We start from the raw sequence: 14,147 nt of genomic DNA on the forward strand, positions 1-14,147 counted from the left end.
AAAGTATTTCCAAGAAATCTTAAACTTGTGCTTGGGAGGATGTTTAAAACATATTTAGAAACTTGCTCTCACAGCCATAACATTGCATGCAATGCGATAAGATAGTATATACTTTCACATTATAACCTACGAACACAAAAAACTTGGAACTAAATATATTTTCCAACATGCCATTCCTTAAAATGCTAAGAAAGTTGAGATGATGATGATATTTTGTGAATGTGCCATGACCATGACTTAGTTTGTCCTTAAAAATATCTGCTCCTTGAAGGCTTGTGAAAATCCTGATCTGAAACCTTAATCTAATTGTCAGCAACTCTAAGAAAGGGTCAGCTTCAGGTTGACAACACTGCCAGAGGCAAGTCCATCAGAGTCACCTAACCTAAAAGGTACCTTAGAAAGATTCAGTTATTTAGTACCATGCATGGAAAAGATATTAATTCAAATAGATTTGATGAAAAAGAAGTGGTGGGTGTATCCTGCACATTCTCACATAATGAATGCCAAGGAAAATTCTCTTAAGATTTTTTAAGAACAAGTTATAAATGATTGGAAGAAGCCATTTTTTCTTAGACATGTCTCATTATCTGAGAACTCTGTAGGCTTTTCTAATAACATTAGAAGTAAAATGAGTATTAAGACAATAGTCTCTAACTGCCTAATACTGCCAGAATGGCATAAGGAAATCAAAAGCCATATCAGTTACTCACAGTTACAGGCTAACTCAGTGGATTTCCCAGACAAGATGGCATAAGCCAGCTTGGCCTTTCAAGTGATTCAGATTTGCTTGTGTATAGCAATGCCAATCTGTCTCATAGAACTGTCAACACAGCCACAGTCCCACAGTACATGGTTTCCTACAAGCATATATTGCTTATTTTGTTTTATTCCCATTATAAGGAGTAGAAAGGATTACCCAATACAGATCTTAACTAAGTTCCAGAAGAAGACTATACAGAGAGAGGTAATGTTTATATATATATATATAAATAATTTTTATTATATATTATTATATAATAATTATTATATTATTATTATATTTTATTATATAATTATTATATATTATTATATAAATACCAGGCTTATTTATAAAAATGCTTAAAAAAAAAAAAAAAAAAAAAAAGCAAACTATACATTTCAATATTTATACCACAAGCAGAGAAGCAGAAACTTCACCTGAAAAACAAAATGGGAGCACTCAGCTATTTCATGTCATCACTTGCTTGCCGAGTACAGACATGACAACTAAGGCAGACATAAAGACAGGGCAGGACAAAAAGAGAGGACAACAGCTAGCAGAGCATGCAAGAACGCTGACTTGATACCACCTGAGTCACTGTGGTTTCCCCAGAATGATCCTGCAAATAGCTCAATTCAAGGAAAGTTTAACTTCATCTCTTTCTTTCCCATATGACAACCCTTAAACAAAGCAGACAGACAGAAGGATGAAGACAGAAAAAAGAACAATCTTTTCCAAACAGGGAAAGCAGTGCAAGGTATCACACCACATAAAGTAGAAATAAGTGCTGAAGCTCAGTCTGAGTCTGTACAAAATGCACTGAATCCGAATCTCACCACAAATGTTGCATCTAGCAAAGCTCTTCTGGCTCATCTGGAGGTAAACCTTTCCCAAGATGCATATATAGTTGACAGGAAAAAATACAACAACAAAACCCACACTCATCAGGAGCAAGTGAACCCTGTAATTTGTAGAAATAAATGTCATGAGCCCAGGTAGATTTGCTTCTTTCTTCAGACTTAAGCAGGAGCAACATAAGACCAATATTCAGTGATTCAGACAATTCTCTATGTTACCTTCTCACAGTCTATCTTACTAACCTTCATTATACACCTCTTCCTGGAATAAAACAAATACTGGCAGGAGGCTTATGTGAAATAAGACAGTAGGGCTGGACCGACACTATTTGTTTAGCAGTGCTGGTCAAGCACAAGTTAACATTTTTGCTTCAAGATAATAAGAGCACTAAGGTATTCTGGGACCCAAGAGCCGCAAAAACAGCAACTGTTTCCACAGTAATACCAAGAAGTGTTAACTAAGGGGCCCTAGGGCTAGTTTGTGCAGCACATTTTCTTTCTCAGAAGACTTAGAAATGTGGTGGTAGCTGCCTCCTCACCCTTGGGGCAGAGGAGGAGAAAAGGATCTTAATCCTGACTCTCAGCTCCTCAAGTCTTAACAGTTTTAAAGCCCACAGAGTACAGTGGCCAACTTTTATGGACTGCCATAGATGCCAAATGACTCTTCTGCACTGTCCTTTGCTACAATTTGTAGTCACTTAGCCATCTTTTTCTTGGTGAGAAGGTTCCTCTGAGGAGAGAGAAGACAATGCTGTGCCCCAGTACTGCTGAGGCTACCACTTGCTGTGCCCTCATGTACATGCTTTCATCAGCACAGAACTTCAATCTCAGACAAGAAACAACAGATGGGAACCAACCAACAGAAAGAATTCAGAAAGAAGAGACAACATCCCAGCATGGAAGCTGTGGCTGCAGCACAGACATTGTGAAGTCACCTGTAGGAATTACGGACAGAGAAAGTTTTGAGAAAGATTTGGGAGTGGCTAGAAAGAACCGAAGGTGTTCTTTTCTAAGAAACACCTCAATTACAAAAGCGCATGCAGAGGTTTTCTTTTAACAGGACATACCAAGGTAGTATTGCTGGATTGCTGGCAGGACACCCACATGTGTTGCTGCCTCTCAGGCAGATGTCCCCTCCTTAAATCCAAGTACTCTTCTAGATGACAGGTAATGCTGAAAAATGGGATGATGTGAATGCAAGCCTTCCTTTCCACATCATATAAGTTACACTGCAGACTCAAATAAACCGCACTGTTAGAGTAACTTTGCAGGGCTCAATATAGTCAGTGCATTTTGCTGAAATTCAACGAGTTTTCTAAACAAGTAATTGTGTTAAAGAAAGGAGTACTACTACAACAGTTTCCACAATAAATATTTGCTAGCATGCCACCAAATAAACCTGTAATTTGCCTTAATTTTCTTAATAGCAGTTGTACTCGGAGACATTCAGAAAATTTGAAAGCTTCTGTCTCCATTGCAAAGGTCCATAAGACTACTAACGCCAAAAGTCTTCCCATAACAATGCACATTTTATGTTTGTTTACCTTTTTTTCCTTTCTTTCTGAGTGCTCTTGCATGCGTCTGTGTACGATTTACTGACTGTGCTGTTTCTAAGAGCTGACAGAGTTTTGCTCAAGCTTCCTTCTTAGTCCATCCATACAGAATACATGGAGCTTCTGACAAAGTGGAACGTGGGAAAAAAAACGATGAAGAGCTTTACAACTCCTAAATGCATTTATGGAGAGGCAGGTTTATTTCAGGGTTTTTCTTCTTTTTTTTTTCTTAAGGACTTCCACTTCAAGAGGCAGGTGTTTGAAGATATTTTCAACTCTTCTTAGTGCCCAATTATCTTCATCAGCTAAACCTATTTTGTTTAAACCAGTGAGTTAAAGACACCATGCAGAAGAAGCAAAAACATCTGAAAATGTTACACATATTAAAAAAGATTGATGTTTATATAGACAGCAATAAACGTGCATACTAGATTTTAAACAATATGCTAACTTTTATTTGTTATTTGTATATTATCCTTCTGATTTTCCATAATCAGTGACATTTAATTTGAATTCCCTTTAAGCAAGTTGTAATTAGGGCTTTATCATATTTGACTATAGGTATATAAATCCCTCAAGTCAAAACAGAAAATAAAATGGATGGTACTGTGATCAGATCTCTCATTCCAAAAATATTTTTTTTTGCCTCCAAAGCTTTGCATGGAAGAAAACACTTCTGAAAAAATGATACAAATAGTTTTGACATTAGGCAAAGTAAACAAGCAAAATAAAGATGGAAAAATCATGTGGTCAGTTTGCAAGTGCTGTTTATTGTTTGAGGCAGGGTTAAAGCCTTTTATAAAGAGAAGAACATATATGCAACCAGACTGAAAGTGACATTAGGTTATTCTAAACACCCATATTCAGAACCTGCTGCCTATAATATGCCATGGCCAAAACATGTATAGGCATCAAAAAGAACAATACAATACAAACAAACAAAAATTGCTGTTATTTTAGTAGCCAAGAGGGAAGACAAGTGCCCTAAATACTTCTAAGGATTATTTTTTGGGGATGGAGGGATGTGGGGGGACGGGGGGGGGGGGGGGGCAGAAGGGGGAAGAAAAGTAAAAAAAGAAAAAGAAAACAAAAAGGCCTGTAGTTTTCATTGCTCTAGTATCTTCTAGGATATCTAATGTGAATCTGCATTTCATCTGTAACTATCCAGGACATTAGCAGAGCAATTACAAATGGCCAAAACCTACTTTCCAGACAGCAGTTTGTGTAGCAAGCAGCTCAGAGTTCAATTTAAACTCAAAATACAAGACATGCTTCACATGGAGTATGAACTACGTCACTCTATATTGTTCATTGGTCATTTTAAGTATCTGCTCGACTTACTACAGACTTCTGGAGTGAGTAAAGTCTTTCAGTTACCGTGCAAGGCCTCAAACCCTGAGCAGCAGCAACTTTTCCTTTGTCACTCCATCAATCCCACTGTTTTACACAGAACAAATTAATTTTGTGATTGGCTTCACTTCTATCCACAAGAACAGCTGACAATAGCCAAAAACAGTGGACATCTTCTAAAAATTAACAGTTATCCTCTAGGAAAGTAAATTAAGGGCACCATCTAATTACAACAAACCAAACACATGCAGACGATGACACTCATCCAGGAACAATATACATGTTTTATGAACAGCCCAGAAGACAGTATTTTCGTGTATTCCTAAGCCAATTACACTGTAACTAGTAGCACTTAATATGATATATTTATTAAGTATTAGGATCTTTTTTTCCACAGAAAGATATTCACGATTCTAAGTATCCCAATGTGTTTCTTAGAGAAGCAGGAAATACGCTATGCATTGTTGGTTTTTCACTGAAAACTTCACAGTAGCCTTTCTTATGTAGACTTCAAATGGTATTAAACAGAACTTTTCTCCAGAACATATTAGTAAAGCTGTTAATTATGTTAATTCCTTCAGTTACTTTTATTGACATTTTTCCCTGCTGAGCAATCATACCCATCTGGTGGCAATTTTATTTTACATCCCTCTTTTTAAGCCCTTTTTTCCTTCCAAATTTAAGTGTTTAATTCTAAATGTACTCTCTACACAAGTAAAATATATATTGCATAATAAACCAGGAATAATACATATGGTCAATATCATAATTGAGTGCCTTTCCAACTACAGAGAGAGCCTATGCTATTACTGCAGTATTAAAAATGACCCCTCTTCTGAAGATCAAGGTAAATAAATTTAGGATGTTATTTAATAATTTTAAAAAAATTGTTTCTCTGTAAAACTGTTCAACCCTTTTTCCTTTGCTTATAAGTAAAAATACAAATTGATTGTAGTTAACTTGATGAAATATTTTTTGGATACATCTTTTCCTGTTGAAAGAAACCATAATCCATACAGGCTCATTTGTGGAAAAACCAAGAACACCCTATGAAGAGAATCTGTGTGAGCATATAGGAGATAGTAGAAACAAAAGCACTTAATTCACAAGAAGAAAAAAACAAAAACCAACAAAAACTTTAGAATAGATAAGGGGCTTTTTCATCTGAAATTATATCCCTTCTCTTTTATAAACACTTTGATATCACCAACCACTCTCACTCAACAGGCGAGCAGGAGATAAACATGCTGGTTTTGTGCGGCGCCAGCCAATGGAGCATGCTCAGTGAAGGCCCAGGTGTGACCCCAGCTCTTTTGCGTGCAGCAGCTGGACTGGGCAATCCATCACTGCGCTCCTCCTGTCAGGCCGGGTGCTCTGCCACAGCTGTCTGTCACGCTGGTGGATGGGACCTGCTTAAAGGCAATCATGTCAATCTCTATGTGACTACTCAGACTGAGATGGAAGGATGAACTTGACAGGCCTGGCAAAGTCAGCAGAAGGCACTAGAGGACTTTAGTTACACACTTAAAATTTAGATGCAATTTGTGCTTCTCATGTGGAGGGACTGAAGTAGCATGAAGTAGTGCAGTGTTTTATAGCTGGTCGTCTCGGATGAATCTGTTGCCTTCGGAATGTTTTCCATAGTAAATGTAGCGGCATTTTCCCAAGATGCCTACAGGAAAAAGGAAATGAATTACAATTAGGAAAGTGATGCAGAAGCACAAAAGCAGGGAAATTTGAAAGAGGGAATAGAATGGTTCTCTTGTCTTGTAAAAAAAACAAAACAAACAAACAAAAAACTTTGTTCATTAGAAATATTCAGTATTACCATTTCAATCAGCAGTGTGTAACCCACAGGAAAAATGCGTGTTCAGATACCTGCATGAGCTATCCTGTTAAATAAATAACCATAGATGTCTTCAAAAACTGAATCATGTTGGTACATCACATGTTCTATTTTAAATTACAGTGATCCCCTGCAACTTTTGAAAAACAGAGAGCATAGATTGCACTCACATTTTGCACTGTCTTCAATTTCCATGCTATATCTTTAAATGGTTTTCCCAGTGAATAAAAAACAATTCAAATAGTTAACTGTGCTAAATGTCTGTGCACATGGAGAATGCTTTCAAAAAATCAGCCAGAACAATGATTCGGGGAGAACAGGCACATTATTCTCTGCACATGCAGGAGGTAAGATGCCTGAGGAAGCTTTAACTGTTGTGGGTGAGACATACATACCTGCAGATCTCACAACTTTATTCAAAAGCATCCCCTCTGGTGGTACTAAGTGGTATGCAAAAGCGTAAGTTCACAGTCACATCCCACCTGTGAACATCCTCAAAGATGCTAAATTTTACTAGCAGAGCTATCCTTTGTTCCCCCAGGCACACACAGTCAAATTAAAGTCACCTCTCACACACAGAAGTAAGGTGAAAGAGTCTCCTCTATCTTGGGAGTGTCTAGCACATGTGCTGATGTACCTAGCTCTTCCCTGTAAGGGCATACATAACCTCGCCAAAAGGAGACTGTCACTGCCATACATAAGGGGGAAAGATGGGGAAGGAGCTGACCCTCAACTCCCTGTAGTTCTGGCTTTTCAGAACTCACACAGCAGGTATTGTTTCCACTTGCAGTGTCAATAAAATATGCAAGTTTTTATATTCTGCATCTATTTTTCCAGTGAAATGTGTACCAGATAAGAAGTTAATATCTTGAAAGGCATGGGCTGTGGGTTTGTAACCCATGTTCTTCTTTCCTTCTAAGAAAGGATAGTAACACATTCTTATGGAAAAAATAAAGATAAAAAATGGACCATCCTGTCATTCTTCATGAATAACACATTTCAGGAGAGCAAAAGTGGGGCCTATATAGTGCACTCCCCTTCTCCACAGAGCTTTCATCAATAATTTCAATTTCCATCATTTCAATAGTAAAGTTGTTTCCACATTTGAATTGTGATGTTTTCGCTCCTAAACAAGCACCTAGGAAAAAGCAAATTTTCCCCCCTAAACTCATGGCATTCCAAGTCAGACTGCAGTAGGCATTAGGTCTAAATGTAAAGGATATGAACAGTTTATTAATGGTATTCTTCAGACTGCTTTTTCCCTGGCATTGATAGAAGTGTTGTTTGAGGTCTGCCGCATTTCTTGAGGACTGGAAGCGAGACTGTTTATAGAGATGCTGGTGAGAGAGTGCTGTTTGATGAATGCTGGAGACTGTAGCTAGGTGTCAGCGCTTAGAAAATGAGGCAAGGACATGAGGTATTAATATTGTCAATGATCTCTTGACAGGAAAACAGATACTGCATTCACCGTCAGATTTAAATAGACATCAAGTGCATTAATGACAAAAGGGCAGACTTCAAACAAAGGGGGCTGTATGGTGCTGCACTGAGCGAGTCTCCGAGTTGGCAATAACCTGATCTGAAAAGACACTGTCAGGACTACAGACAGGCCCCGAATTGTGTGCGGTGACAGAAAACAGAGATGCTGACAGAGATACCAGTGCCATATTATGCCAAGTATATTCCAGTGCTGTCTTCAGCCCTAACTAAATCTGACATCATTTCCTATCGCTTATAGTATTCTCCTCTGCTCCAGCAGAATATTTCTCCCCAGACATCATTACAAACTCCAGTGTAGTTTTAAAGTTACTGGCAGGCCTGTTCTGTCACGGACGTTGGGTCTAGAGGCCTAAGGATAACCTCAGTCAATCTAAATTTGGAGCTTGCTGGAGAAGTGCTCTCATTTTCACTGATATCTCAGCTACTTGAGGTGATCTGAACGCTAAAGTGTGAGGAGCTGTCACCTTGAATAAAATCCTTAAAGTAAAGACGCTCGGTTCCTGGGATGTTCAGCAAAGATGTCGGACAGTCTGGCAGCAGGAAATGAAATCCAGCTGCTGCTGCTCGCCTGGGGATAAAGGTGCTTGGGCTAGTGACAGTTAAAGTCAGCTGAAATTTTTGAACTCCTGCAGCCTACAATTGTTTAAATTAAGGAAGTGTTGTCTCCACAGAGATTCCCTACCAAGGCGTACAGCTGTGATTCGATTGCCAGGCATATTGCACACACTGCTCAGAGTCCTGATAAAAGCACAGTTGAAAATGTTGCCACGAGACTCTATTTATCATGAAGGTTATTTGTAAAACAATAATCTGGCTCATAAATTAAATGCAGTGACTGATTGGGTTTTGTTTCGTTTTCTCTCTCCTTCTCCCACCTTCCATTGACATCTGCAGAAAACCAAGAACTATGAAAGGCTTATGTGCTGCAGTAAGGGGCCTGATGCTAAGACATGTCATACGTGAATTTCAGCATTCTGCAGTTTGCCATCCTGCCCATCTGCAATTCTACTCTCTCTTTGCAGTTCAGGGGCACGAGCACACTTGCAGTTTTGCACACAGAAAAGAGGAGGAACAAGGGGGAAACAATACATCTGTGACTTTTGTGTTGTTTTTTAATTAAAATATCTGACATTGGCCTTAATAAGCTAAGTATACCTCCTATGTATCAAAACAACATACAGCATCCTGAATGAGGTTGCTGTTCGCGGTTCTTGAGAAATGACAACACAAGGTCTCTTGAGGGATCATCTTCCCCCAAATGAGGCTTCTAATTTTTCTTAAGTAGCTGCTTCTACCATCACCACAAGCTGTTAAAACTACAATTATGAAAAAAATGCGTTGGAAAAAATCATTTTTAAATTCACTCTTTATCTTTTAAATGTTTTTCCCCTTCAGAATGGATGTTCTAATTATGCTGGTAAGTAATGACCTTGCAGTTGCTTGCATGTGTTTTGGTATCAGTCTTTCTTCACAAACACATTGTAATGTCAGCAACACCAGCTTTTCCCTAGCTGAGGGAAAACCCAATTATCCAAATAAATAAATAAATACATACATGCATACTAAAGCATGTGAAAAACTGTTCAAGTCATGTTTGCTCCTTTTAAATTGGGCATGTGTTTCAGAGAGCTACTGTGCAATTTGATTTCCGTACACTTTCCTAGAGTAAGAAAAGTTTGTAGATCTTCATGTATTATGTGGAAAACACTAAAAAGAATTTGCAGTGAGATGTACTAAACTTATAGGTCACACAGCCTCAGCCATAGGTCCAAATTCAGCTCAAGCCAACAGAAACCTAAGGGAAATATTATCTGGTAGTATCTTTGTTCACATTTTTTTCCTAATAAATGACTGCTCTGCAGCAATTTGAAACACCTTTCAGCCATCATTGTGAGGAGCCTCTGCTAGTGGCACAGCCCTCTCTGATAGCATTCATCTTTCTTCAAAAAGTAACAGCTAAAACTAAATAGTCAAGTCAAAACTTCTGCTTCTCCCACCCAAAACTATTGCCATATCTGATCAAGATGCCCCTCAAGCACTCATTTTAACATCAAATGTTTTTACCAAAGCTTTCTGCAACTGCAAACAACAAAGTATTCACACTTACAATTGTCTGTCAAACACATTGGTTTACAGCATACAGCTGGTAACACATTTCAGCATACACTCCCTTACCTACCTTTCAAGTGAGCTAAACACAGGTTAGCTCACTGTGGTCAGACAGTATGCAAAGACTGCTCATACACAGACTTGATACTTTAATGAGATTCCACTTTGCCTAAGTTTAATTTGAGTACAGTACCTAAATCCTCCACTGCCAATTTGTATTTGATCCATATTCATCTCTCTTTTCACAACCTGCTGTTGTATAGTTTTGCTATGGGCTATTAAACAGCTGCCATGTTCCACCAAGAAGCTGGGTGCGTTTCAGTGTGGTTATACTACCAATCTGCAAATTGTTTTGAGACCCTTCAGGATGAAATATCAATACCATTATCCTTTTTTTTTTTTTTTTTTTTCCCCCACAGGCACTTGGGCATTTTCTACAATTAATGAACAGAAGTTGCAAAATTCCCTTAAAAATTAATATGAACTTCCTTCACAGTAAATAATTCCCTACCTACAACAATCAGAGGAGAATAAATATGAATCTAAAATAGTTTCACATCTACAATGCTACTGATTTAGGCAAATCAGTTATACTAATTTCCAAGTCTAAAATCCTTTTATCTAGAGGTATAAATGAAGCTGGTTTAAAACAGAAAACAAATCTTTAGCTCAGGAGATAAAGAAGTTTTCATTTTATGTTTGTATCCACAGAATATTAACAACTTTACATCTACTTGATAATTTATTTTAAATTTTACTTTGACTTCCATAAGAAGTGAGGCACTAGGATTTGTCAAGAAATTAGGAAACTAATTGTTTCAGAACTTCAGTAGCATATATTTGGTAACATTTAGGCTATTTTGTTTTGCTAAGTCAGCATTTTGTATATACTCTCACAGTCATTCTAGTGTTGTGCTTTTTAAAAAAGATAAATGAAAAATCATTCTAATTATAGCTCAGCTATTTATTCTATAATCATCATTAAGAACATGAAAGCAACTAAATGCTGTAAGAAGTATCAAAGTATTTCCAAACACATTTTCAAAATATTTGCTTCTTTATCCTCAAAAAATATTTTCTGACACAAATTAATTGAAATGGACAACCTAATTGTTTTAAAACAAGAATTATTAATTAATTAATTAATTTTTATGAAAAGCCTGAAATTCAGGCAAATCAGACTGATATTTGTGCAGCACAGATCCATGTAAAGCTTCACAGAACACAAGGGCAGGACCTGAGGAGGATGTGAGAAGGAGGGGAGATGCTAACTATCCCACAGTGATAGGAAAAAAGAGAATGAACAGAAAGTTGACTTGGGCCCAAGTAGTGAGCTTTAATTTGTACTGAGTCTCATGGCTGTAACGCAAGGGAGATACTTTACAAATGCAAAACATGAACTGTCAGGCCTTCCAGTTATTTTTGTAGGTAAGTAGAAACAAGAACAATAGTATGAGGAATCAGGAACAGTAAGTCATTCACCTTTGGTGAACTGTTAAAGCCAAAAGCAGTAAAGAATGCATTTGAGGGTTTTGTGACCCATCATAAACTAAATTTAGTTATAATTTTAAAATGATAAATGTAATGAAGGACAAGAGTGGAGAGGGATATAGACAGACTTTTTGTTCTTCATGATTGGTTTTGGTGAAACAAAACAATAGTTTCTACTGAATATGCTCCAGCCTGTGAAGTTTCTGACAAAGGAACCAGAGAAGATCAGTTGGAAGATAAGTGTAAGGGACCATATAAGTCACTAAGTGCTCCTGGAGCACTGAAGCATGTAACTCCAAGAGATCTACTCAAGCTTTCACCCTGTCCTGCCAACATAAAACCCAGTGCCATGCAGCAAACAAATCACTGTCAGTATGGAAGAGCTCAAGCTAAAAAATTGCAGCGTGACCCAGAAGAACAGAAGAGCTGCAGCTGTTAATGTCAACATGAAGGAATCCATGCCCACTACCATTCAACCTGTTGGTTGTGAATGCAGCTGCCAGAATGCCTTGCTACAGGTGGGACTTATGGCAAAAGGTCAAGACTCCTTGAATCACTGCAATGGGAACAACAGAAAGAGGAGCATACAGCCAACAAAGAAACAAAAAAAACCTTTGGTTGTGCTACAGCTGCCAGAGACTGAGACACATCCAGTCCTCATGCAGGCTAACCTCTCAGTCAGCTCTAGCAATAGGTGCACACATGGAGGGTCACTCCAGTGGTGACAGAACACAAATTTCCACCCTCCTGTCAGCATGCTCAGTCCCTCTGACAGCCAAATTCCCAGAGTCCTCACAGTCTGAAACCCCTCCTTTCCATTCTCATTATTTTCTGTGGCAATTCCTGGTAGTCTATTTTCCCCATTATAAGGCTTTTGGAGAAGAGTGGCCATCTGTTAGAGTCTTGTCTCGCTCTAAGTCTGCACCACTATCCTGTATCCATTTCTTCTGTCTTGCTTATTTTGACCTATATGTTTGTGAGCACCTAATGGGAAGGCTGTACCTTTCCACATGTTCCCCTGATGAAACTTGCCCGGATCATCACCCTCCCTGTGTGTGTAACACTGCTAAAAGAAAGGTAGCCTTTGAATTCAGGGAGATGAATTACCTCTTTGCTCTGCTCCCAGCACAGGGATTCAAAAAAATGGTAATATTTTCCTCTGGACACCCAGAGAATGAAGTAGTGCTTCAGACTGAAAGAAATTACTGAACAGAACAAAATTAAATCCCCATCTAGTCTGTGTCAATGGGGTTGGAATTACACACCTATTCTAGAACTGAGAGGAATCAGAGCAGGGAAACTAAGACCCTGAATTATTGCAAGTATCCTGCACAGACAAGTGCTGCGACATGTCAAGTCTCACTGGCCTGTGCGTAGGAAGGGGGGGGAATGGGGGAGTATGTGGAGAATTGAGAGTAGGGGAGGGGAAGGAAAGCAGTCAACAGGGAGAGGATGTTGGAAAAATTTGCAGTGAAGGTGATAGGAATACAAAGATGTGAAGTTTGCATCCCAGGCCAAGGGAGCTGCATAAATGTTCAGTGTAAACTAGCAGTCAAGCTGATGTGTGATAAAGTGCAGCCTGCTGTAAATACACTTCAGGGCTCTCAAAGCAGCTGGGATGAAACTTGTAATTTGGAAGATGGGAGAGAGTAAAAGAAAAAAGAGAAAAGAAAAAAAAAAAAAAAGCACTGCAAGCTTTTTCTCACATAATCCGTTACTGGAAAATTGAGAAGCTTGCTCAAGTCCGTGGGAATAAGCTGATGAGCTGATACTTAATAATAAACCATATTGTGTCATGATGCGGAGTCATCTAGATCCATTCAGGCCACAAACTATATTACTTTATACAGCCCTGGCTGACATACATTTAAAGCCCTCTACACATTAAGGAGCCATTAGGCTGACAGATTAAAAGTTATCTTGGAGCTAATGTTTCCATTATGCGTATCCTGGCAGTGGAACAATCAACACACTGTTCCTCAGATGTCATACTTTGTTTAAAAAAGGGTAGGGGGGAGTAAAGGGGGAAAGGAGGGTATCTCTCCCTCCTTGAATGACATTGACATGACCAGCTTTGATCTGGGCATGTGCTGTCTACAGAATCTTTACTGTTGGCTAAAATAGGAGTATTTGGGGCATAATACTTTAAATCATTAACCAGTCCCATGCTCCTCTGGGTATCACTGTTACACTTTAAGGTCCCGCACTTGGGATTTCTTTGGAATCTTTCCATGCTTATTGTAACCATCATCAGAAAAATATGCTGGGGGTGGGGTAGGGGGTGTCTCACTCTGAAGAAAAGGAAGCAAGAAGTACCAAATGTAAAAACTGTCGTGTTTTTCTTTTCTGTTCTTCTTCTTTTTTTTTTTTCCTCTCCATCCTTACCATGCTCACTCTCTCAGATAGTGTCAGGGATTGAATTAATGTAAGCTTTACAACAAAATATTTCTTGTTGAATGTGCTGAAATTTTTCAGCAGATGTTCCTAAATTCTCAGGCACATAAATTGTATACACAATTTTAAAGAAACCCAAATACACAGGAAATATCTTAGCAGCACACCCGGTATAACAGGTGAAATCATACTTTGTATATAGAGAATTCCACTCTTGAGGGGAATGGAGGAAAAGACAGATGGGTTAACAGCTCTTTTTGTCTTTTGAACATTTCCGCATATGTGGTCTAAATAAAAGCAGTAGTCTA

The 14,147-nt window shown here is 38.4% G+C and overlaps 1 protein-coding gene across 1 annotated transcript in view; it reads right to left on the reverse strand.

The window, feature by feature from the left end:
- Positions 1-3,905: 3,905 nt before the first annotated feature.
- LRMDA (leucine rich melanocyte differentiation associated) overlaps positions 3,906-14,147 on the reverse strand; it is a 618,381-nt gene continuing 608,139 nt past the window's right edge. The window contains exon 7 of the mRNA XM_072340735.1: positions 3,906-6,171. Within this exon, the coding sequence (XP_072196836.1) occupies positions 6,092-6,171 (80 nt within the window). The 3' untranslated portion in view covers positions 3,906-6,091. The remainder of the gene's footprint in view (positions 6,172-14,147) is intronic.

Source organism: Excalfactoria chinensis, chromosome 6 (genome assembly GCF_039878825.1).
Source record: "Excalfactoria chinensis isolate bCotChi1 chromosome 6, bCotChi1.hap2, whole genome shotgun sequence".
Taxonomy (NCBI): Eukaryota; Metazoa; Chordata; class Aves; order Galliformes; family Phasianidae; genus Excalfactoria; species Excalfactoria chinensis.